Here is a 26,744-nt window from a genome sequence, read left to right as displayed (position 1 = left end):
CCCCAGACAGTAAGAACAATGCTGATTGTTTGATCAGGACTTTGTAGTGGAGTTGTTGATATCTACTTGCAGCAATCAAACTAAGTAAACAAAAATAGAATCAGAAAAATTAAATAGCGGGAATATCTAACCACTACAATTCAAATATGGGTGGCAAAATTCACATGGTATGTCTTGAGCAAGGTCTTCAGCACATATTATCGAGTTAACGTGAAAGCCAGCATCTCCCAATGAACCCACACAGAGGTACCACTACCAACTGAACTAAAATACTCCCCCGTATCTCTATAGACATTGCTAATGATGTGAAAAAGCTATCAAAAACTATTCTTGTGATGTTAAAAGACTTATTGAAATGATTTTCTGCCTCAATGTAAATTGTGTGTCTTACTCTCATACACGTGGGTCTCATCTGCTGGGCTGCTGCGCTCCTCTGTGCATTGTACAGAAGCATAGCCTGCGGAGGCTGTCTCACTGCGGATGTCCTCTGGGACTAGAACCCTGGGGTAGGACGTCATTTCTGGCTGCATGGTCAACTGATGACTGGGCTGGTCCTCTTCTGGCTGCTGCTCAGGGGGATGAAGTTGGATAGATGAATATCATCACTTTCATAAAAACAAAGCAATTTCAGGTCCCACTTCAGGTGTTTCAACTTGCAACCCTTGAAAACAGCAATCTAGCATGTGTGCCTATTCTTCTTAGACAATAACCACTAGCAGTTTAAATAGTATTTTTAATCTAAAACAGTCTTTAATCAAGAACTTCAGTGAATGACAGGCAAAGGTTATTTCAAAGTACTAGGTCATGATGCAAGGTCTAGTTGCCTACCTCTACTCCCAAGGCCTTGAGGATGTCACATTTACACATGGGGCAGGTCCTGTGCTCCATTAGCCAGGGCTCAATGCAGGTCTTGTGGAAGAAATGACTGGAAAGTTAAACCAAAATAAACACATAAGAATAATGATGACAATCACAAAATGAAGGTAATTGCAATAGCAGAGCGGGTAGGACTACTCTAATCCATTTGTCAATATTAAACAAGGTAAAAGCCACTGCAGTTCCGTACATACTTGCAGGTGAGAATGGTCAGCACGTCGCCAGTCTTGTAAGCGTCAATACACACTGCACAGGTGTCAGCATCAGGCCCAGTCTCCTGAAAGACAAGTTTAGAAATAGATTGTAGTGGCACTGAGCATACATTGGGGGTGTGAACATTTAAAACTAGCGTTGCACGGTATACCAGTACCACAGTAATATCACAGTACCAAAACGTCATGATACCAACATTTTAGAATACCGTAGTACAGTTTCATATGATTCTACTGACATTTATATCCCTACCGATCTAGAGAACCTGCTGGTACCTGTTATAAAATGTTTACTCAGTTTTGTTTATAAATTCAGTTGAATTGAAGCAACAGCTACTAGTCTCCTGTATGCACAGGTCCAATAATATCCACTTCACTTTCATGTGCATAATCAGCCAGCTCCATCCCCTACTAGCCCTCAAAGGCGCTGCATGGTCAATCTGCATCTGCATTGGCAATGCAGCATTTACAGTGATAGGGCCTCTGCAGAAGTCAGGGAATTCATACTTTTTGCGCTTCACGGAGCAGTGCAGAGCTGTTGTGAAGAAGTAGTCAAGGAAGTGAGTTTGTGTTTATACTTGACCTCCCGCCCCCACCTACCATCAACCAATCAAATCAATGCTGAGCCCTCTGCGTTTTTACAAAAGCTGGGCGGGGCACAGCGATGTGGTACGGAGCTCAATTTGGCCTCTGCATGTCTCCGGAGGCTTCGTATTTACGTCACACCGTCCATACAGCGCCTCCGACCACATTTTCGGATCAAGCATACATTTGCTTTCATTCACCTGCTTCTCTGTCCGCTCTTCACGAGCATCCATCTACACACTTTTTTTCAGGACCCTGTCTTTCAAAGATAATTCGTAAAAATCCAAATAACTTCACAGATCTTAATTGTGAAGGGTTTTAACATTGTTTCCCCATGCTTGTTCAATGAACCATAAACAATTTATGAACATGCACCTGTGGAACAGTCGTTAAGACACTAACAGACGGTAGGCAATTAAGGTCACAGTTATGAAAACTTAGTAGAAAGGCCTCGTGTGAAAGTGCCTTAGGCATGCTGCAAGGAGGCATGAGGACTGCAGATGTGGCCAGGGAAATAAATTGCAATGTCCGTACTGTGAGACGCCTAAGACAGCGCTACAGCTGATCGTCCTCGCAGTGGCAGACCACGTGTAACACCACCTGCACAGGATCGGTACATCCGAACATCACACCTGCGGGACAGGTATAGGATGGCAACAACAACTGCCCAAGTTACACCAGGAACGCACAATCCCTCCATCAGTGCTCAGACTGTCCGCAATAGGCTGAGAGAGGCTGGACTGAGGGATTGTAGGCCTGTTGTAAGGCAGGTCCTCACCAGACATCACCGGCAACAACGTCACCTATGGGCACAAACCCACCGTCGCTGGACCAGACAGGACTGGCAAAAAGTGCTCTTCACTGACGAGTCACAGTTTTGTCTCACCAGGGGTGATGGTCGGATTCATGTTTATCATCGAAAGGAATGAGCGTTACACCGAGGCCTGTACTCTGGAGCGGGATCGATTTGGAGGTGAAGGGTCCGTCATGGTCTGGGGCGGTGTGTCACAGCATCATCGGACTGAGCTTGTTGTCATTGCAGGCAATCTCAACGCTGTGCGTTACAGGGAAGACATCCTCCTCCCTCATGTGGTACCCTTCCTGCAGGCTCATCCTGACATGACCCTCCAGCATAACAGTGCCACCAGCCATACTGCTTGTTCGGTACATTGTTTCCTCCAAGACAGGAATGTCAGTGTTTTGCCATGGCCAGCGAAGAGCCCGGATCTCAATCCCATTGAGCACGTCTGGGACCTGCTGGATCGGAGGGTGAAGGCTAGGGCCATTCCCCCCAGAAATGTCCGGGAACTTGCAGGTGCCTTGGTGGAAGAGTGGGGTAATATCTCACAGCAAGAACTGGCAAATCTGGTGCAGTCCATGAGGAGATACACTGCAGTTCTTAATGCTGGTGACCACACCAGAAACTGACTTTTGATTTTGACCCTGCCTTTGTTCAGGGACACATTATTCAATTTCTGTTAGTCACATGTCTGTGGAACTTGTTCAGTTTGTGTCTCAGTTGTTGAATCTTTTTATGGTGATACAAATATTTACACATGTTAAGTTTGCTGAAAATAAATGCAGTTGACAGTGAGAGGACGTTTTTCTTTTTTTGCTGAGTTTATAAACTCAATGTAAACTGATGTATATTCCTTACTCCCATTCATCCAGCCAAATCACAGGTAGGCTTTGCAAATATGAGCAAATCAGCCATTATATGCAGTATTCTATTATACAGTGAACAGTGTGAAGTTGAATTCAAAGTGTTGTATTGTGTAGAAGTGTGAATTTCAGAGACGGGTCTTTGGAGAACGCTTAGAAAATGTGAACAAGCGTCTGGGGGACGGGGCGAACAGGATGCTAGGCCACAGATTTTTTCCCACTGTGGTATCGCGATACTACTCGGTACCATGATAATTGGCCTGGTATCATATCATTTGTAAAATGTTGACAAGCCTAGTTTAAAATTATAATCACAGTGCAGTTATTACAAAACTACCACTAACAGGTGGATCATTATCATAAAGAGAAAAAAATACAAATATCTAACAATGCTATAACATTAGTTGGAAATATGCATCTTTATTTTGTATTACTTGCCACGCATATCAAGCGCTCAGTACGTCGTCAAGTAGAAAAAAATTGCTGAGAAAGGCAAGCGAAAGCAGCGAACAGCCTGCTCTGCCCCGAGTCAGTACAACATCGAGTCTGCTGCGCAGTGCTTTTAGCTGACCCATCATTACAATGTAGCAATTGGTGCTTTGGAAACATACTGAAGTATGGACTGACTGCTAGGAACATGTCTACAACTTCATCCGCAAGCTGTCAAACTATAGTAAAAAAGAGACAAGAATGGCTGGGAATTGCCAGGGACTTCATGATACAATATGACAATACTTATATGCCGATACGATATGCATTGCGATTCTCACAATTCTATATGTATTGCAATTCGATACTGATATTTTATTGCAATTTGTGGTTCCAAACATTTTGCTCACTATGTCTGTTGCAGAGAGACAAGGGAGAACATGTGGAAAGTTGTCAGGGAAATAAAAGTGCTGAAAATGTTGGCTCACTATTCAATATGAAGAATGAAAAATTCTGGAGTTTTGGCGCAGGTAGAGCCGAGTAGCGCTAGCCACCTACAGTAGCAAAAAAAACAAGAAAAAAAAAAGAGATAATAGTTAAGAAATATTGCGATATGAAACTCAATTCCCCGATCACTAGAGACAAGCTACACACTGTTAAGTATGATTGGCACTGCACAGATTAGTGAGCCAGCAAAAACTCTATCCCTGTGTTTATCAGTGAAGCGAGCTAGCAGCAGCCAGGCAACAACAAGCTAAAATCAACTGATGAAAATCACTGTCGGCCGATATACTTGCATATATTTTGTGCAGTAGAGAGCTGTCATTATGTTTTTATAAAACTTTTTCCACTATCTATCAGAGTACGCATCTGTTCGCCCAGTTCCTGTATTACATAGCGAGTGAATCATGCACAAGACCAGTCACGGTAGACAAATATGGAATATTCCCACAAGCCAGGTTGTGACAAAAACTCACTCATTCTTATGTTTAATAAATGCATCGTATAGTGTGTGTGGCAGGCTTACAATGACGGCGAAAAACAACATTTGAGAGTGCGCTGACACTGGTGCTAGAGGGGGTATGCAGCTTGAGGTTGAATGTTTGAAGGGGTACCGGACTATAAAAAGTGTAGGAATCACTGGTTTACAGTATACTGAAATGAACTAATTGTATATACACTCATTAAGTATGTAGTATACAGTATGTTAGTATGGGTATTCGAACACAGCTCTGGTCTTTCTCTTCTGCACTTAACTGGACAGTAATCAAGAAGGGACAAGTTCAGAGCCTGTACAACTAGTAAAATTGATTTGTGTTAAAAATGTATTTCTATAAAAACAGACATATCCCTCCCCATCTTCACAACAACTTTGTCAATATACAGTTGAAGTCAGAAGTTTACATACACCTTAGCCAAATACATTTACTCAGTTTTTCACAATTCCTAACATTTAATCCTAGTAAAAATTCCCTGGCTTAGGTCAGTTAGGATCACCACTTTATTTTAAGAATGTGAAATGTCAGAATAATAGAGAGATTTCAGCTTTTATTTATTTCATCACATTCCCAGTGGGTCAGAAATTTAGTATTTGGTAGCATTGCTTTAAATTGTTTCACTTTGGTAAAACGTTTTGGGTAGCCTTTCACAAGCACTTGGGTGACGTTTGGCCCATTCCTCCTGACAGAGCTGGTGTAACTGAGTCAGGTTTGTAGGCCTCCTTGCTCGCACATGCTTTTTGAGTTCTGCCCACAAATGTTCTATAGGATTGAGGTCAGGGCTTTGTGATGGCCACTCCAATACCTTGACTTCGTTGTCTGTAATGGAAATTATATGATTAAAGGTTTGACTAAATGATTTCACCCTGAAAAGGTATAACCGAGTGATTATAAGATGAATGTACTAATGTGTGTGTGTCGGAAAAGTTGAAGCTTAATGATTTAGCAATGTAAGCAAGACATTCAAGGGAAACTGTTACCAGACAGCAGTCAACTTGTGACCACTGTGAAACTGATAACAGGAAGAAGGTCTCCCCACCCAGGGAGGGGAGAAACCTTTAGGCTTGCAGTAGATTATGTAACATGGGGCAGGATATGATAAGCAATGTATGAGATGGAGAAGACTTGTAAATAAGCATTGACAGTGTTAAAGAAGAGGGGCATTTGTTAGGGGTATGACATATGGTATGACCAAATGTCAGGTATAAAAGGCTGTGTACATTGTATGATATTCAGAGCTCTCGTAAATAAACATTCTGACCAATTGTAGGCTGGTTCTCCGTCTGCTTCATTCAACGAGAATCTTACACCCTCTGGGGGGCAGACTGAGTAGTTTCATTGAAGTTCGGTTTATGAACATTGGGAACAGAATTCCCATGACATTGTCCTTAAGCCATTTTGCCACAACTTTGGAAGTATGCTTAGGGTCATTGTCCATTTGGAAGACCCATTTGCGACCAAGATTTAACTTCCTGACTGATGTCTTGAGATGTTGCTTCAATATATCCACATAGCATCATGAGGCAGGAAAATTATCTATTTTGTGAAGTGCACCAGTCCTTCCAGCAGCAAAGCACCCCCACAACATGATGCTGCCACCCCCGTGCTTCACGGTTGGGATGGTGTTCTTCGGCTTGCAAGCATCCTCCTTTTTCCTCCAAACATAACGATGGTCATTATGGCCAAACAGTTCTAATTTTCTTTCATCAGACCAGAGGACATTTCTCCAAAAACGACAATCTTTGTAGCAATGTGCAGTTGCAAACCGTAGCCTGGCTTTTTTACAGTGGCTTTTTCGTTGCCTTTCAGGTTATGTCGATATAGGACTTGTTTTACTGTGGATATAGATACTTTGTACCCGTTTCCTCCAGCATCTTCACAAGGTCCATTGCTGCTGTTCTGGGATTGATTTGCACTTTTCGCACCAAAGTATGTTAATCTCTAGGAGACAGAATGCATCTCCTTCCTGAGCGGTATGACGGCTGCGTGGTCCCATGGTGTTTATACTTGCGTACTATTGTTTGTACAGCTGAACGTGGTACCTTCAGGCATTTGGAAATTGCTCCCAAGGATGAACCAGACTTGTGGAGGTCTCCACATTTTTTTTCTGAGGTCTCGGCTGATTTCTTTTGATTTTCCCATGATGTCAAGCAAAGAGGCACTGAGTTAGAAGGTAGGCCTTGAAATACATCCACAGGTACACCTCCAATTGACTCAAATTATGTCAATTAGCCTATCAGAAGCTTCTAAAGCCATGACATTTTCTGGAATTTTCCAAGCTGTTTAAAGGCACAGTCAACTTCTTGTATGTAAACTTCTGACCCACTGGAATTGTGATGCAGTGAATTATAAGGGAAATAATCTGTCTGTAAACAATTGTTGGAAAAATTACTTCTATCATGCACAAAGTAGATGTCCTAACCGATTTGCCAAAACTATAGTTTAAGAAATTTGTGGAGTTGTTGAAAAACGAGCTTTAATGACTCCAACCTAAGTGTATGTAAACTTCCGACTTCAACTGTATATTGCCCATGATAACGGACCATCCAATGTTATAACTATTTTAAGTTATAATATTAGAATTATCGACAGTGAGAATTAATGGTGCTAGTCAAGGAACAACTGAGGCCTGGACAAACTGACTTTTAAATAAATAATAATCTCTGCTAAAGCCCAACACAGGGGGGGTGGGAAGGAGTGGAAAAGGTGGTTTCTAGGTGGCAGGGCGGGATGGAGAAATGTTGGATGGGCGGGGTTAGGGGAGTACGCTCACATTTTTATTATTTTCCTTGACATACTAAATGTTCTGTAAATATGACCATAATAATCAATACTTTGTGTTTATGTACCTTTAAAACTTTTTTTTTCCCCTTTTGGAGAGGCAGCCCAGAGGTGAATACAAACTAAATATGAAATTATAGTCAAAGAATCATAAAACATACAGTAAAACTTGTATATGCCATGTGTTCCCTGTTTGAAACACCCATACTTGCATATGATCCTGAAAGTCATGCATAATAACCATAAACACATCTGCACTGTACTTGAACATTTACCTTATCTCCCCGTTTCACGGTCCGGACTTGCAGCTGGCCAATGGCTTTCTTGGCCTCTGCCTTGAGCTGTTTCTGTTGGAGTAGAGAGAAGAACGTGTTCAGTGTTTAAATGACATTATTAATCTGCTTCCTCTGACAATTGGAGACATCTGGTTTTCAGGAACAGTGTCTTCAACCTACCTTTGCCCTGAAAACCGCATGTGGGGACTCTGCTCAGCTGTTTCTTTTACGCCTGCTACGTTAGGTTAAGCAACAGACAAATAAAAAATAAATAAAAATACCTATTTAAAAATGTCTAGAATGCAACACCAACACAGCCAACATTTTGCGCCAACAATGAAATGTTAATTTCCTGTAATGTGACCATACATGATTGAAATAGGAGTGAGCAGGAGAACAGTAAGCGATGAGGTCACGTTAGAGACCTTTATTCCATTTGAACATGGGTGATCTGGGAGGAGAGCGTTTATTAAAGCAGTCCTACTGTGTGTCATTAAGCCTCTGCTCTAAAACCATGTATTGGAAACATTACATCAGCTTGTATATAGGACAGAAAAACATCAGATTTACGTACACCAGGGCTTAAGTATTAGGCATAATCCTGAGGGACAGAGAGACCAGCTCAATTCTATATAATTTGGGATATACCGCATACACAATTAAAGACTATTTATGCTGCTTATGCAGCCTCCCCATGGCAACAAGACAAAATAATGTGCACAAAGGCACATAGGAAGAATCAACATTATGAAAGGGATTTAGGATACATAGTATGAGGGATCACAGGGACATATTAGCATTAAGGATTCTCTGGAAAATATCATGGAGATATTTTCTGTGATATATACATAGAACTTCAGTGGCGAAAGGGCCACTGGCACACTGGAGAAGTGTGCTCTTCACGGATGAATCCCGGTTTCAACTGTACCGGGCAGATGTCAGAGTGTGCATGGCACCGTGTGGGCGAGCAGTTTGCTGATGTCAACGTTGTGAACAGAGTGCCCCATTGTGGTGGTGGGGTTATGGTATGGGCATGCATAAGCTACGGACAACAAACACAATTTCATTTTATCAATGGCAATTTGAATTCACAGAGATACCGTGATGAGATCCTGAATGCCCATTGTCGTTCCATTCATCCGCCGCCATCACCTCATGTTTCAGCATGCTAATGCATGGCCATGTCTCAAGGATCCGTACACAATTCCTGGAACCTGAAATTGTCCCAGTTCTTTAAGGCCTGCATAATTACCAGACATAGCATGTTTGGGATGCTATGGATCGATGTGTACGACAGCGTGATCCAGTTCCCACCAATGTCGCACAGCTATTGAAGAGTGGGATAACATTCCACAGCCTGATCAACTCTATGCGAAGGAGATTTTTCACACTGCATATGGGTCACACCAGATACTGACTGGTTTTCTGACCCACGCCCCTAGTTTTTTTTTTAAGGTATCTGTGACCAACAGATGCAAATCTGTATTGCCAGTCATGTGAAATCAACAGATTTTATTTATTTAAACTAGGCAAGTCAGTTAAGAACAAATTCTTATTTAGAATGACTACCTACAGGAAGGCAAAAGGCCTCCTGCGGGGACGGGGGCTGGGATAAAAACAAAAAAAATAGGACAACACTACAAAGAGACCTAAGACAACAATTAGGGCCTAATGAATTTATTTCAATTGTTCTTCATAATCCTGAAAGGAGTAGATAGAGTGAATATTGTTACATGTTCACTTGTATATTTTAGAGAGGCATGTTGCCGTCATTCTAGCTCACAGGGCGAGCATGGAGCTTGTTTTGCATACGATTACAGCCTGAACAATGGTGCCCTCTGAATGTAAGGTCCTAGCTCAGTGGGCGAAGTCAGATCTGCTCTAACTCCTCAGCTACCCACTTCTCTGTATCAGACTATTTACCCAGTCTCCCTGCAGAACAGAACGTTTTAGAGAATCAGCCACATTTGAACAGAGGCTGCCTTAGACCACCGGGTGCTTTTGGACAAGGAAAAAGTGTTTCACTGTTAATAAGTTAGGGTATGCAAGACCGTTTGAAATCAGTCAGTCTTCAAGGTCACCCCCTATTTGCAGGAGTAATAAACTGTGAGAACATTACTGTAAACTTGCAAATCATGGGCCTGTCCATGTGAATGATTTGTTCTGTTATGCCAGTTAAAACCAATCAGATGAAAAGGAAATCCTGTTTGCGCAGCAGAAGGTTTTACAGAAACGCTCCCTTGAGTGAAGCTAAGCATACTGCCCATAGTAAACACTTCACCATATAGGCCTGACAGTTCAGGGCAATTCCAAGGTAACAGCATTACACCTTTTAAAACGTACGCTAAACAAAAACCATTGATTTACAGTGGCATGTACTCATGGATGCCAAGGGAAGCCAAGCTTCCCCCAAAAAATGTACCAAGAAACATAAAATAATGTATCTTACGTCTCTGATGTATATTACAGTGTTTTCCTTCATTTTGCAGAAGGCCAAATGCATCTCACCAGCGAAAGCATCCGAGCAAGCGAAACTGTGCACCTCTTTCTCAGTGTGCGCAACTCATCTACCTGATGCTGTCTGGACAAAAACAATGACCTTGTTGCCAACCATAGCATTCAATGCAAGGGAAATCAGCAAGCATTTTGCCTCCCTTGATAAAATATAAAAAATAAATAGTCAATCAGCGTTGAGCTACATTGAGTGAACAACTGTGAATGGTGAATGGTCCTAGTGTCAAGGAAAGCCCATTTAGATTTGGCTTCACACAAATCACATCACATCTAAAGCAGAACGTCCGGAAAAAAACTTGATTTGCTGCATCTCGTTGTGTCATTGTCTTCCGGTGGCTAGGTAGCTAGCCTAAAATCAGCTGGAGATAGGGATTTGGAATTCTCCGTACTAGCCAATGGTTATAACAGCGATTCTGATCCAACCATTAATTCATACATTGTTGTGCCCCTGGCCTGAGAGGATAGAAGTTCAATATGTTGCTAGAGGTAGAAGGCTAATGTTAACTAGCTAATGTTGCCCATGAATGTTAGTCCATGAGTGAGCTTGCTCGCCTAACTAACTATGTGCAATAATATTTTTTAACATGATTTTTATGACAACCTGATCTCTGTACCCTACACATACAGATAATTGTAAAGGTCCCTCAGTTGAGCAGTGAATTTCAAACACAGATTCAACCAAAGACCAGGGAGGTTTTCCAATGCCTCACAAAAGGACATCTATTGGTGGATGTGAAAATAAAATAAAGAGCAGACATCGAATATCCCTCTGAGCATAGAGAAGTTATTAATTACACACCCAAGTCAGTTGCCGGAGAGGAAAGACACCGCTCAGGGATTTCACCATGAGACCAATGGTTACTTTAAAACAGTTAGAGTTTATGCCTGTGAAAGTAAAAACTGAGGGAGGATCAACAACATTGTAGTTACTCACAATACTAACCTAAATGAAAGAGTCAAAAGGAAGCCTGTACACAATAAAAATATTCCAAAACATACACTATCGTTCAAGTTAGGGGTCACTAAGAAATTGACTTGTTTTCCATGAAAACATACATGAAATTAGTTGCAAAATTAAAAGGAAATATAGTCAAGACATTGACAATAATTGAAATAATAATTGTGTCCTTCAAACTTTGCTTTCATCAAAGAATTCTCCATTTGCAGCAATTACAGCCTTGCAGACCTTTACCTAAACAAATTGACAAATGGAATGCCAATCTGAAGATATTCCACCCCATGCTTCCTGACGCACCTCGCACAAGTTGGATTGGCTTGATAGACACTTCTTACATACCATACGGTCAAGCTGCTCCCACAACAGCTCAAAAGGGTTGAGCTCCGGTGACTGTGCTGGCCACTCCATTATAGACAGAATACCAGCTGACTGATTCTTCCCAAAATAGTTCTTGCAGAGTTTGAAGCTGTGCTTTGGGTCAGTCCTGTTGTAGGAGGAAATTGGCTCCAAATAAGCACCGTCCACAGGATATGGCATGGCATTGCAAAATGTGATAGCCTTCCTTCAAGATTCCTTTTACCCTGAACAAATCTCCCACTTCACCACCAAAGCACCCCCAGATTATCACATTGCCTCCACCATGCATGACAGACGATGTCAAGCACTCCTCCAGCATCTTTTCTGCATCTCACGAATGTTCTTCTTTGTGATCTGAACACCTCAAACTTATTCTTCTGTCCGTAAGACTTTTTTCCAAATCTTCCTCCGTCCAGTGTCTGTGTTCTTTTGCTTTTATTTTTATTGGCCAGTCAGATATGACTTTTTCTTTGCAACTCTGCCTAGAAGGCCAGCATCCCGAAGTCGCCTCTTCACTGTTGACATTGAGACTGGTGTTTTGCGGATACTATTTAATGAAGCTGCCAGTTGAGCACTTGTGAGGCATCCGTTTCTCAAACTAGAGACACTCAAAAGTACTTGTCCTCTTGCTCAGTTGTGCCCAGGGGCCTCCCACTCCTCTTTCTATTCTGGTTAGAGCCAGTTTGCGCCGTTCTGTGAAGGGAGGAGTACGAGATCGTCAGTATCTTGGCAATTTCTTACACGGAATAGCCTTCATTTCTCAGAAAAATAGACTGACGGGGGCCGCCCGAGTGGGGCAGTGGTCTAAGGCACTGCATCGCAGTGCTAGCGGTGCCACTACAGATTCTGGGTTCGAGTCCAGGCTCTGTCGCAGCCGGCCACGTTCGGGAGACCCATGGGGCGGCACACAATTGGCCCAGCGTCATCCGGGTTAAGGAGGGTTTGGCCAGCAGGGATGTCCTTGACCATCACACACTAGTGACTCCTGTGACGGGCCGGGCGCAGTGCACGCTGACACGGTCACCAGGTGTATGGTGTTTCCTTCGACACATTGGTGCGGCTGGCTCCCGGGTTAAGTGGGCATTGTGTCAAGAAGCAGTGCGGCTTGGTTGGGTTGTGTTTTGGAGGACGCACGGCTCTCAACCGTCGGCTCTCCCGAGTCCATACAGGAGTTGCAGCGATGAGACAAGACTAACTACCAATTGGATACCACGAAATTGGGGAGAAAAGGGGTAAATAAAATGGTCCTCGATCTTGACTAGTTTCCAGGACCCTGCTGCTGAAAAACATCCCCACAACATGATGCTGCCACCACCATGCTTCACCATAGGGATGGGGCCTGGTTTCCTCCTGACGTGACGCTTACCATTCAGGCCAAAGAGTTAATTCTTGGTTTCGTCAGACCAGAGAATCTTGTTTCTCATGATCAGAGTCCTTTAGGTGACTTTTGGCAAACTCCAAGTGGGCTGTCATGTACCTTTTAGTGAGGAGTGTCCGTCTGGCCACTCTACCATAAAGGCCTGATTGGTGGAGTGCTGCAGAGATGGAAGAACCTTCCAGAAGGACAACTATCTCCACAGAGGAACTCCAGAGCTCTGACAGAGGGCCATCGGGTTCCAGGTCACCTCCGTGATCAAGGCCCTTCTCCCCCGATTTCTCAGTTTGGCCAGCTCTAGGAAGAGTCTTGGTGGTTCCAAACTTCTTCCATTTAAAAATGGAGGCCACTATCTTCTTGGGGACCTTCAATGCTGCAGAAATGTTTTGTCTCAGAGCTCTACGGACAATTCCCTCGACCTCATGGCTTGGTTTTGCCCTGACATTGCACTGTCAACTGTGGGATCTTATATAGACAGGTGTGTGCCTTTCCAAATCATGTCCAATCAATTGAATTTACCAGAGGTGGACTCCTATCAAGTTGTAGAAACATCTGATCAAGAATGATCAATGAAAACAGGATGCACCTGAGTTCAATTTCAAGTCTCATAGCAAAGGGTCTGAATACTTATGTAAATCAGGTATTTCAGTTTATTTTCAATAAATATTTAAAAATAAAAACTTTTTGCTTTGTCATTATAGGGTAGTGTGTAGATTATTCTAAAATTGACTTAAAAAGACTAACGTAACAAAATGTGGAAAAAGGGGTCTGAAAACATTTTGAATGCACTGTATGCCTGCTATGGTGGCAGGTTTGAAACCTGTTATCAAAACAGCTATTGAGGGGATAGTGGACCAACATTTTCATTGGGATGGCTTTGAGAGTGGAATTAATTCTGCTCGCTTCGTAGCCATGCGTGTGGTTAATTAATAAAGCCACAGTGCAAGTCACTAACAGTGGTTTTAACGGCCAAGGTAAGAAAGAAACGAGGAAAGAGCAGTGACAATCTATCCCCAGGTGCAGAGCGTCAGAGCATTGTTTTAAATGTGGGGTCGTTGGTCATTGGAAGAGTGAGTGTAGCGGGGCAAGGGAGCTCGAAATAAGCAGAATTTACGACAGGGAAAAGTACTACAATTAAGCAGGGTAACAAGCGCAGAATCAAAAGCGATATGACTACTACCCATGTCTCTGACCACCCATGTCTCGTGACAATACCCGAATACTGTTACATGGTGATAGGTGTAGAACCAATTTTGGGGTTGGAAGAATCTATGCGAAATGCCAGTGGAATGGATTATAAAACAACTCATGGTGTAATCATAAAATCATACAGGAACTCAAGTCCTTCTGCTCACCAGACCTAGAATTCCTTGCAATAAAATGCCGGCCATTTTACCTACCAACAGAATTCTCGTCAGTTATAGTCACAGCTGTGTACATTCCCCCTCAAGCAGACACCAAGACGGCCATCAAGAAACTACACTGGACTATATGCAAACTGGAAACCATATATCCTGAGGCTCCATTTATTGTAGCTGGGGATTTTAACAAAGCAAATTTGAGAACAAGGCTACCTATATTCTACCAGCATATTGATTGTGCTACATGTATGGGCAATATCCTCGACCACTGCTTCTCTAACGTCCACGATGCAGACAAAGCCCTCCCCCGCCCTCCCTTCGGCAAATCCGACCACGACGCCATCTTGCTCCTACCGAAACTCAAACAGGATGTACCAGTGATGAGAACCATAAAACGCTGGTCCGAAAAATCGGAAGCCAAGCTTCAAGATTGTTTTGAACATGCGGACTGGAATGTGTTCCAGTCAGCCTCAGAGAACAACATCGACCTACAAGCTGACTCGGTGAGTGCATTTATAAAGTGCACTTGAGATGTTGTACCCACTGTGACTATTAAAACTTACCCTAACCAGAAACCGTGGATGGATGGCGGCATTTGCGCAAACTGAAAGCACGAGCCACTGCATTTAACCATGGAAAGAAGTCTGGGAATATGACAATATAAACAGTGTTATTCCTCTCTGCAAGGCAATCTAAATCTCAGTACAGGGACAAGATGGAGTCACAATTCAACAGCTCAGACATGAGACGTATGTGGCAGGGTCTACAGGAAATCACAGACTACAAAAGAAAACCATTCACGTCACAGACCCTGTTGTCACGCTTCCAGACAAACTAAACACCTTTGCCCGCTTTGAGGATAATATATTGCCACCGTCGCGGCCCGCTAACAAGGACTGCGCCCCCCCCCCCCCCATTTAAACGGGTTAACCCTCGCAAGGCTGATGGCCTAGATACAATCCCTAGCCGCGTCCTCAAAGCATGCGCAGACGAACTGGCGGGTGTGTTTATGGACATATTCAGTTGCTCCCTATCCCAGTCTGTTGTCCCCACATGCTTCAAGATGGCTACCATTGTTCCTGTACCCAAAGCAGCAAAGGTAACAGAACTAAATTACTACCGCCCCGTAGCACTCACTTCTGTCATCATGAAGTGCTTTGAGAGACTAGTCGAGGATCATATCGCCACCTTAGAGGCCACCCTAGACCCACTTCAGTTTGTATACCGCCCCAACAGGTCCACAGACGACGCAATCACCATCACACTGCCGTATCTCATCTGTACAAAAGGAATACCTACAGTGGTTCCTCCTTTAAAAGTTGCGTCACGGCACACCTTGCGTGCTGCCGTAGCATTCTGTGGCAAGTCATTTAATTCTCTGCCATTTTTTCTGTTACTGTTATTGCTAGTTTGACCACCAGAGGGCATCTTTGAGAAGCATTTGATAGTATTCCGTATTGGCATTACCAGAGAATTTAAAACCATTTTTGTAGTAACATAGTATATGGGAATGATAACGAAAGTTGGCTTAATTAATTTGATTCATATTATGGTGTTTCTATTCAGAGAAAAACGAAACCCTCACAAGGAACCCAAACCGGCTGCGTGCGTGCATACATTTATTTTGTCCACACACACCAAACGCGATCAAAATATCAAAAACAAACTCTGAACCAATTATATTAATTTGAAGACCGGTCGAAAAGCATTAAACATTTGTGGCAATTTAGCTAGTTAGCTTGCACTTGCTAGCTAATTTGTCCTATTTAGCTAGCTTGCTGATGCTAGCTAATTTGTCCTGGGATTTAAACATTGAGTTGTTATTTTACCTGAAATGCACAAGGTCCTCTACTCTGCAAATTAATCCACACATAAAACGGTCAACCGAATCATTTCTAGTCATCTCTCTTCCTTCCAGGACTTTTCTTCTCTTGACTTTATATTGCGAATGGCAACTTTTATAAATTAGGTGCATTACCGCCACTGACCTCAGTCTTTCAGTCACCCACGTGGGTATAACCAATGAGGAGATGGCACGTGGGTACCTGCTTCTATAAACCAATGAGGAGATGGGAGAGTCAGGACTTGCAGGGCAATCTGCGTCAGAAATAGAACCGATTTCTATTTTAGCCCTTGGCAACGCAGACGCTCGTTGGCGCACGGGAGCAGTGTGGGTGCAATAATTGAATAACATAGATTTCTACATTTATTTTGCAACGCTCTCGCACGCGGTGTGGTCAGCCTGTCAGGGTTTCCGTTAAGATGGAATGGAAAATATGGCGATGTACAACATGACGGTCGGGAGTAGGCTACAGGATTCTAAATTGTTTGCCTTCATTAGACAACTTTGTTACAATATTTCTGTAAATCAATTATATTTATTCCCATAGTAATTTGTTATGGATATATAACTAAATCAACACCTGCACTTTGAAAGAGTATTTTTTATCATGACTTTATTAACAAAATGTGTGTTTATTAGGCTACTGTGCAGTCTACAGTACACACTGTAATAAACATGGGAAAATGCCTAATTCCTTACATAAGGGAGAGCAGGCCATGTCTGTACTACAGAATGCAGGGCACACGGGAGACCGGGGTTCAAATCCCCGTTGGGGAGGAAGGAGTAGGCTGTCCTTGTAAATAGGAATTTGTTCTTAACTGATTCCATATGTGTTATTTCATAGTTGTGATGTCTTCACTATTATTCTACAATGTAGAAAGTAGTAAAAATATAGAAATCCTGGAATGAGTAGGTGTCCAAACTTTTGACTGGTACTTGCTGGAACGGAAAATGACGGTCGGCAGTACAGTATTAGGCTATTTACGACGAAGGTGTAGGCTGTCCCTGTAAAAAAAGAATTTGATCATAACTGACTTGCCTAGTTAAATAAAAGTTACACTAAGAGCATAACATTTCTGCACCCTAATTTTCTAATTCTTGTCTAACCAATACCCAAATGGAGATTAAGTGAAATAAACAGCCACATTTGAATGTCCTTTTCTCTCGTTATTTTATTTACGAAAGCATAAAGGTGTTGATGAAGAAACACTGTACTGCTGTTTTGAGTTAGAAATGTAACACTTTAGAGTATTTAAGCATCGAATACATTGCAAGTTGAGGGATTTTCACAACAGTAGCCGGTTTATGAAAAGTCTATTGTCCTGCTAATAGGAAACATTTGCATGATGGGCTACACCTGCTACAGTTGATGTCTTCACTATTATTCTACAATGTAGAAAATAGTACAAATATAGAATAATCCTTGAATGAGTATGTGTGTCCAAACTTTTGACTGGTACTTGCTGAATTAATTTGATTAATATTATGGCGTTCCTACTCCATGAAAAATGAAAAACCCTCTGGGTTACTGTTAGGATGGAACAGAAAACATGGCGCTGTACAACGTGATGTCCGACAGTACTGGGCTATTTAGCTAAATAATCCCTGTTCGTGCTTGTTTCAGAGCAGCCGAAAGAGTGCTAAAATGGTTGTAGGCTTTTGCTTATAACTTCACTATGCTTTTTAAATAAATAAGAACTACACAATTTAACAGTATATCTAAAAATATTTTTGTCAATGTGACTCTCCACCAATAACATTTAGAGGATTGGAGGACTATATTTAAATCTAAGGGTCATTTTCCATTGTGATCTGTGAGAATATCTAAGGGGACTTTATATAATTCTAATTAATAACAAATCGCTTTGTTTAAAAAGTAAAGATATTTTGGAAATTTTGTTTTCATTTAACCTAGAGTGAGCGAGAAAAAGGCAATTCTTGAACATGGGGTGAGACATTCTCACTAATTTGTAAATAAAGCCAGTTATTTAGAAAGGTTTCTCCAGAAATAAATCAAACTTTATTATTTTGCCGACATCACTTGCTTATTATATTCAGTCAACACATATCTTAAGAATATCATGGAATATTTTAACATTTTCGTTTCTCCATGCTCATCTCAGAGCAGCGCGAAACGGTGCTGAAATAGACAGCCACAGCGGGAAGGCTATGTATTCTGTGCCCACTCGTGGTATCCCTTTTGTTTACACATCCTTGGAATAGCAGAACAGCATAACAGTCCGGGCGGCCCTTGCTGTGCCTGGTGAGCAGTTGGTCAAGTTCTGTTGTCAGAAGAGGAATGGAAATGTCAAGGTGAAGCGAAAACCTGACGAACCCGCCACGTACTGTATGTTGACTGCCTGTCGGAGGTGGAGTTCCAGAGCTCACAGGTGTGCCTAGCATGGATTGTGATGCCATCTTGTTCCTTTTCAATGCGTGAGTGAGTCAATGACTATTAAAGCCATTGACTCACTGATGAATGAAGATGATGAGCGATCGGCAAAGGCAATCTAATCTGCGGGCATCACGGCTCGGTTAGAAATGCTTTATATACACACTGCTCAAAAAAATAAAGGGAACACTAAAATAACACATCCTAGATCTGAATGAATGAAATAATCTTATTAAAAATACTTTTTTCTTTACATAGTTGAATGTGCTGACAACAAAATCACACAAAAATCCAATTTATCAACCTATGGAGGTCTGGATTTGGAGTCACACTCAAAATTAAAGTGGAAAACCACACTACAGGCTGATCCAACTTTGATGTAATGTCCTTAAAACAAGTCAAAATGAGGCTCAGTAGTGTGTGTGGCCTCCACGTGCCTGTATGACCTCCCTACAACGCCTGGGCATGCTCCTGATGAGGTGGCGGATGGTCTCCTGAGGGATCTCCTCCCAGACCTGGACTAAAGCATCCGCCAACTCCTGGACAGTCTGTGGTGCAACGTGGCGTTGGTGGATGGAGCGAGACATGATGTCCCAGATGTGCTCAATTGGATTCAGGTCTGGGGAACGGGCGGGCCAGTCCATAGCATCAATGCCTTCCTCTTGCAGGAACTGCCGATACACTCCAGCCACATGAGGTCTAGCGTTGTCTTGCATTAGGAGGAACCCAGGGCCAACCGCACCAGCATATGGTCTCACAAGGGGTCTGAGGATCTCATTTCGGTACCTAATGGCAGTCAGGCTACCTCTGGCGAGCACATGGAGGGCTGTGCGGCCCCCCAAAGAAATGCCACCCCACACCATGATTGACCCACCGCCAAACCGGTCATGCTAGAGGATGTTGCAGGCAGCAGTACGTTCTCCACGGCGTCTCCAGACTGTCACATGTGCTCGGTGTGAACCTGCTTTCATCTGTGAAGAGCACAGGGCGCCAGTGGCGAATTTGCCAATCTTGGTGTTCTCTGGCAAATGCCAAACGTCCTGCACGGTGTTGGGCTGTAAGCACAACCCACCTGTGGACGTCGGGCCCTCATAGAGTCTGTTTCTGACCGTTTGAGCAGACACATGCACATTTGTGGCCTGCTGGAGGTCATTTTGCAGGGCTCTGGCAGTGCTCTTCCTTGCACAAAGGCGGAGGTAGCGGTCCTGCTGCTGGGTTGTTGCCCTCCTACGGCCTCCTCCACGTCTCCTGATGTACTGACCTGTCTCCTGGTAGCGCCTCCGTGCTCTGGACACTACGCTGACAGACACAGCAAACCTTCTTGCCATAGCTCACATTGATGTGCCATCCTGGATGACCTGCACTACCTGAGCCACTTGTGTGGGTTGTAGACTCCGTCTCATGCTACCACTAGAGTGAAAGCACCGCCAGCATTCAAAAGTGACCAAAACATCAGCCAGGAAGCATAGGAACTGAGAAGTGGTCTGTGGTCTCCACCTGCAGAACCACTCCTTTATTGGGGGTGTCTTGCTTATTGCCTATAATTTCCACCTGTTGTCTATTCCATTTGCACAACAGCATGTGAAATTTATTGTCAATCAGTGTTGCTTCCTAAGTGGACAGTTTGATTTCACAGAAGTGTGATTGACTTGGAGTTACATTGTGTTGTTTAAGAGTTCCCTTTATTTTTTTGAGCAGTATATTTTTAATTCTCACAACATTAACCATGCACGTTCGTTTGTTTTGTACTGTAGTTTCGACTCAATGATTTGTCTGACAAACAAAGAAATTTGCGTCCTGCAGGCCCAGATCAAAGCTGGCGAGACATTCAATAACGTCATCTTCACAGATGAATCAACCATGGCCCGTGAGCAATTTTCTCAAAACTGCTACATATTAAAAAGGAATAAGAACAAGAAGACTAACGAAAGCATAAAGATGTTGAAGAAATGCTGTTTTGGGTTACAAATGTAACGCTTTAGAGTACTTCAGCATCGAATACATTGCAAGTTGAGGGATTTTCACAACAGTAGCCGGATATAAAAAGTCTATTGTCCTGCTAATAGGAATCATTTGCATGAGGGGCTACATTCTTTATTTTAACCACTATTTGTATCTACCTTGCCACTTACTTTTACAGTTTGGGAATTACAAATGTGCACTTTCTTTTTAGTTACATTGTTTTAGTTCGTACGTGCAGACCTTTTCTTTAAATTGTTTAATGTAGGATGCTACATTTTTGACCAGTTGCAATTGGAAGTAGGCCTAATAAAATAAATCCTACTTCTATTAGGCTGTTAACTTAAGCCTCATAGCCTACCTCAGCCAGTTATTTCATATAGGTCTAGGCTCTAATTAAGCCCTCTTGTTGTTTGTAAAGTCAAATTCAAAAGGCACTCACACAGCTGAACTACCTTTTTTGCAGGTGCATGGCAACAGCCAGATAAGATGAGGAAAAAGTAGGAACCCGCACACTGCTCTTGATTGTATCAATGACCTTTAATGAACTTTCGTACCGGCCTCAGTCATAGTTTTTGTGAGTTTTTTTTATATTAGAACCCTTATGTAGACCTAGCCACACCCACTCCACGCATCGCAAGGGGTTGGAGGTGAAGGAAAAACAAGTGCTACCAAATATAACAATATGCATTTCATAAATATTAAAATAAAGTGTGTACATAAAACGGATTAAACATCTGTAAAACCACAATGAGAACATCGACCTACCAAGCAAGTTGTCATAAATCATTGGGTACAGTGTAAGAAAAACAGAGTAAGTGGAGGGTGGAGTGGAGGGTATAAATATATGTACACCACCGGTGAAAAGTTTTAGAACACCTTCTCATTCAAGGGTTTTTCTTTATTTTGACTAATTTCTACATTGTAGAATAATAGTGAAGACATCAAAACTATGTATTAACATATATGGAATTATATAAAAACCAAAAAAAGTGTTAAATCAAAATATATTTGTGATTCTTCAAATAGCCACCCTTTGCGCACTCTTGGCATTCTCTCAACCAGCTTCATGAGGTAATCACCTGGAATGCATTTAAAATGAATAGGTGTGCCTTGTTAAAAGTTCATTTGTGGAATTTCTTTCCTTCTTAATATCTTTGAGTCAATCAGCTGTGTTGTGACAAGGTAGTGGTGGTTTTCAAAAGATAGCCCTATTTTGTAAAAGATCAAGTCAATATTATGGCCAGAACAGCTCAAATAAGCAAAGAGCAATGACAGTCCATCATTACTTTACGACATGAAGGTCAGTCAATACTAGTGATCCACGATATATCGGTGAACATATCGGAATTGGCCGAAATTAGCTAAAAATGCCAACATCAATATAGGCTCGATGTCCAGTTTAACGCCGACATGCAAAACGGATGTCAAAGCTGACATGCATACCTGTATAACGTAATGACTGCATGTCAAATATTGCGCTACACACAGCATTCCTAACCTAGCCCACAATGTCTGCTGTGTGGATTAAGCAGTCAACAAATTGAGCATTCATATGAAAGAGTAACAACATTTCAGCGAGACAACTCAAAAGGTGAAATCCATTAAACGCCAAGATAATGTAATTCATTGCCCTTGACAATCAACCATTCTCTGTCGTGGGTGATGGTGGCTTTCGCCGACTGGTCAAGCACGGGTACACAGTGCCAAGTGCGCTATTTTTAAGACGTTGCCGTACCAGAGTTACATAGTAATAGCGTCACAACATACTATGGAATGCTGTTTGGGTCTTTGCAATTCAAAAAAGATAGGTCAAATAACACTATTTGACCCGTTAAATAAGCTTTGATTTTGACATGTCAAATAACACAGTTCTATAATAGAATGTTGTGGGTTCTGAATTTGCATGTGCAAGCCAAGCACCACCACTACTATCAGTAACACTGTCAAAGATGTACAAAAAGTCTAAACAAGCAAACACCAGCCACGAACGATGGGTTTACAATACCACGTTGGTAATAAAGCATTATTTGTTCAACCACAACTTCTGGGGTACCTAGCTAGCACCAATATGTAAAAAATGTATGAACTTGTTAAATGTGACGTGCAGTCATTCATATTGTTATTTAACGTATCTTTGACACGCAAAGACCCAAATGGCGTTCCATAGTATAAGAAATCCTGGTTAAGAATGAAACGACTGAACAAACGAAACAGCACAGCAAGTAAGTGAAAGAAATACGTTTTTATTCTGTTTTACTGGTAATGGGGACATACGTAAACGCCAACAAATAACTTTTTGTTCAGTGTGGTGTGTGTAACCTTTAACTAGGCAAGTCAGTTAAAAACAAATTCTTATTTAACTCGACAGCCTACCCCGGTCAAACCCGGACAACGCTGTGCCAATTGTGCGCCGCCCTATGAGACTCCCAATCACGGCCGGATGAGAGACAGCCTGGATTCGAACCAGGGAATGTAGTCATGCTTCTTGCACTGAGATGCAGTGTCTAAGACCGCTGTGTCTGTTAACTATTTAACTGTACTAGAATGCTTAAAAAGGCCACTAAAATTTTAAATATGTAAAAAAAAAAATTGCCAAGGAAAATATCAGATAACAGCCAAAAATGTAATATCGGTGCATCAGTAGCCAATTCGCAAAATTTCAAGAACTTTGAAAGTTTCTTCAAGTGAAGTCGCAAAAACCATCAAGCACTGAGGTGAAACTGGCTCTCATGAGGACCGCCACAGGAAAGGAAGACCCAGAGATATCTCTGCTGCACAGGATAAGTTCAGAGGTACCAGCCTCAGAAATTGCAGCCCAAATAAATGCGTCAGAGTTCAAGTAACAGACACAACATCAGCTGTTCAGAGGAAACTGCATGCATCAGGCCTTCATGGTCAAATTGCTGCAAAGAACCCACTACTAAAGGACACCAATAAGAAGAGACTTGCTTGGGCCAAGAAACACGAGCAAAGGACAATAGACTGGTGGAAATGTGTCCATTGTTCTTAAGAATTCAAATTGGAGATTTTGGTTCCAACCGCCGTGTCTTTGTGAGACGCGGTGTGGTTGAACGGATGATCTCCGCATGTCTATTTCCCACTGTGAAGCATGGAGGTGGTGGTGTTATGGTGTGGGGGTGCTTTGCTGGTGACACTGTCTTTGATTTATTTAGAATTCAAGGCACACTTAACCAGCATGGCTACCACAACATTCTGCAGCGATGCGCCATTCCATCTGGTTTGGGCTTTTTTTTTTTTCAACAGGACAATGACCCAACACACCTCCAGGCTGTGTAAGGGCTATTTTACCAAGGCGAGTGATGGAGTGCTGCATCAAATGACCTGGCCTCTACAATCCCATGACCTCAACTAAATTGAGATGGTTTGGGATGAGTCGGACCGCAGAGTGAAGGAAAACAGTCAACAAGTGCTCAGCATGCAGTTGAAGTCGGAAGTTTACATAAACATGTTTTAATGACTCCAACTTAAGTGTATCAACCACTCCACAAATGTCTTGTTAACAAAATATAGTTTTGGCAAGTCAGTTAGGACATCTACTTTGTGCATGACAAGTAATTTTTCCAATAATTGTTTACAGACAGATTTCACTATCACAATTCTAGTGCTTCAGAAGTTTACATACACTAAGTTGACTGTTCCAGAAAATGATGTCATGGCTTTAGAAATGTCTGATAGGCTAATTGACATCATTTGAGTCAATTGGAGGTGTACCTGTGGATGTATTTCAAGGCCTACCTTCTAACTCAGTGCCTCTTTGCTTGACATCATAGGAATATCAAAAGAAATCAGCCAAGACCTCAGAAAACTAAATTGGAGATCTCCACAAGTCTGGTTCATCCTTGGGAGCAATTTCCAAATGCCTGAAGGTACCACGTTCATCTGTACAAACAATAGTACGCAAGTATAAACACCATGGGACCACGCAGCCGTCATACCGCTCAGGAAGGAGACGTGTTCTGTCTCCTAGAGATGAACGTACTTTGGTGCGAAAAGTGCAAATCAATCCCAGAACAACAGAAAAGGACCTTGTGAAGATGCTGGAGTAAACAGGTACAAAAGTATCTATATCCACAGTAAAACAAGTCCTATATTGACATAACTTGAAAGACCGCTCAGCAAGGAATAAGCCACTGCTCCAAAACCGCCATAAAAAGCCAGACTACGGTTCGCAACTGCATTAAGTAAAATATCCTACTTGGAGAAATGTCATCTGGTCTGATGAAACAAAATGTAACTGCTTGGCCATAATGACCATCATTATGTTTGGAGGAAAAAGGAGGAAGCTTGAACACCATCCCAACCGTCAAGCACGGGGGTGGCAGCATCATGTTGTGGGGGTGCTTTGCTGCAGGCTTTAACGAAACACGGCTTGTAACAAAAATAAATAGCTTTAACAAAAATAAATAGGCTTTAACAAAACACGGCTTGTAACAAAAAATAAATTAGCAGTAAGCTTTAGTTGTCTTTTTGCACTGAGTCAATTCCTCACGCTGCTGTTTCCAACGTCTTATCATCGACTCATTAACCCGTTCGGCAATTTCATTGGTCTAATGAAAGCTTCATGCCGCCAAAAAACTGAGCACGTCACAGAATGTCTTTTTTTGGAGAAAAAACATTTGAAAGTGGGAAAAATCCATATATTAGCCGCGTCATTGTTTAAGCCGCGAGGTTCAAAGTGTGGGAAAAAAGTTGCGGCTTATAGTCCGGAAATTACGGTAGTAAAAAGTTAAGTATTTGGTCCCATATTCCTAGCAGGCAATGACTACATTAAGCTTGTGACTGTACAAACTTGAATGCATTTGCTGTTTGTTTTGGTTGCGTTTCAGATTTTGTGCCCAATAGAAATTAATGGTAAATAACGTAGTGTCATTTTGGAGTCACTTGTATTGTAAATAAGAATAGAATGTTTCAGACTCGTACATTAATGTGGATGATACCATGATTACGGATAGTCCTGAAAGAATCGGGAATAATGATGAGGGAGAAACTTAGATGCACAAATATCCTACCCCCAAGACATGCTAATAACCTCTCACCATTACAATAACAGGGGAGGTTAGCATTTTTGGGGGGGGTATGGTATTCATGCCTCTAACTCATTTCAAATCCAAAGTGCTGAAGTAAAGAGCCAAAACAACAAAAAATGTGTCACTGTGCCAATACTTTGAGCTCACTGTATGTTTAGTGTAGAAAAGAAAAACACTTCCAGTGGAATTTTCCCAGCCATATTGTTCTACTGATCAAAGGCAATATAGGTGCAGCATAAACCACTGACTGGGGTTACTGTCAAACAAGTAATTGTGTATTTACTAGCAGACTTGGGACAAGTCTGTTGAATCTGACTGTTCAGGTTTAGACATTAAAACTTACGGTAACCTCATGGTCAGTCTACTTCCCTGTTTAACAATCACAAAACCAACTATATTTCCCTGTCTCCTAGAGGCAATTCAATAGAGACGAACATGACTGGTGAAAACAATCATGGGAAAGCAGTAGTTTACTTTGGCAGGAGCTCAACGGCGCTGAATACCAGAACCTCAAATTGTCTACTGCTCGTGTTCCTGCACTTATTACAGAATATAGGCTTAAAACTACTGCAGTTCCTGCACCTAAATATAAACTGCACCTGCACACAAAATTAGTACGCAACCTATTTCAGTCCAAGTCAGGCATTGTGGGAATGTGTAAAACTGGTTTGTCAAGTTCTGGTTTACAGAGGGTAAATAATTGTCGTCATTGTTTCACAGACTGGAGTCTGACCTGTTGTAGGTTTTGTAGACGAACGGCGTTGAGGCGACGGGCCGAGTAGAAGATGAAGTAGCTCACAGTTACTGCTGTTATCATGAAGAAGGAGATGGAGACAAAGAAGACAGAGTAGTGGCTCATCCAGGGACCATGCTGCTTGCCCACCTCAATGGTCATCGAGACTGAAATCCCTTGCCTGATCAGCTCAACAATTTCCATGCCCCGTCTGTGACTAATCATGATGGCAACCATATCTCCTGTTCCTGTAACCAGATGGGAAACAAAGTATGAGGAAACATAACACATACAGGCTGAGCCTTAAATATGCTATCAGGTGCTCAAAGAAATCCCAGTATCCAGGCCTAATGTGTCAGTCTATTACAAATATTTAACAAGTA

At 42.2% G+C, this 26,744-nt stretch overlaps 1 protein-coding gene across 1 annotated transcript in view; it reads right to left on the bottom strand.

Moving 5' to 3' along the window:
• LOC106603300 (E3 ubiquitin-protein ligase RNF128) overlaps positions 1–26,744 on the bottom strand; it is a 36,121-nt gene that overhangs the window by 6,843 nt on the left and 2,534 nt on the right. Inside the window, exons 2-6 of the mRNA XM_014196804.3 lie at positions 26,362–26,609; positions 7,819–7,890; positions 1,071–1,153; positions 829–925; positions 392–566 (exon numbers count right to left, since the gene is read on the bottom strand). Of these exons, the coding sequence (XP_014052279.1) occupies positions 392–566; positions 829–925; positions 1,071–1,153; positions 7,819–7,890; positions 26,362–26,609 (675 nt within the window). The remainder of the gene's footprint in view (positions 1–391; positions 567–828; positions 926–1,070; positions 1,154–7,818; positions 7,891–26,361; positions 26,610–26,744) is intronic.

This window comes from Salmo salar, chromosome 04, assembly GCF_965601325.2.
Source record: "Salmo salar chromosome 04, fSalSal1, whole genome shotgun sequence".
Taxonomy (NCBI): domain Eukaryota; kingdom Metazoa; phylum Chordata; class Actinopteri; order Salmoniformes; family Salmonidae; genus Salmo; species Salmo salar.
The sequence above is the reverse complement of the archived record's forward strand: the minus strand, read 5'-3'. Positions and strand labels throughout refer to the sequence as shown.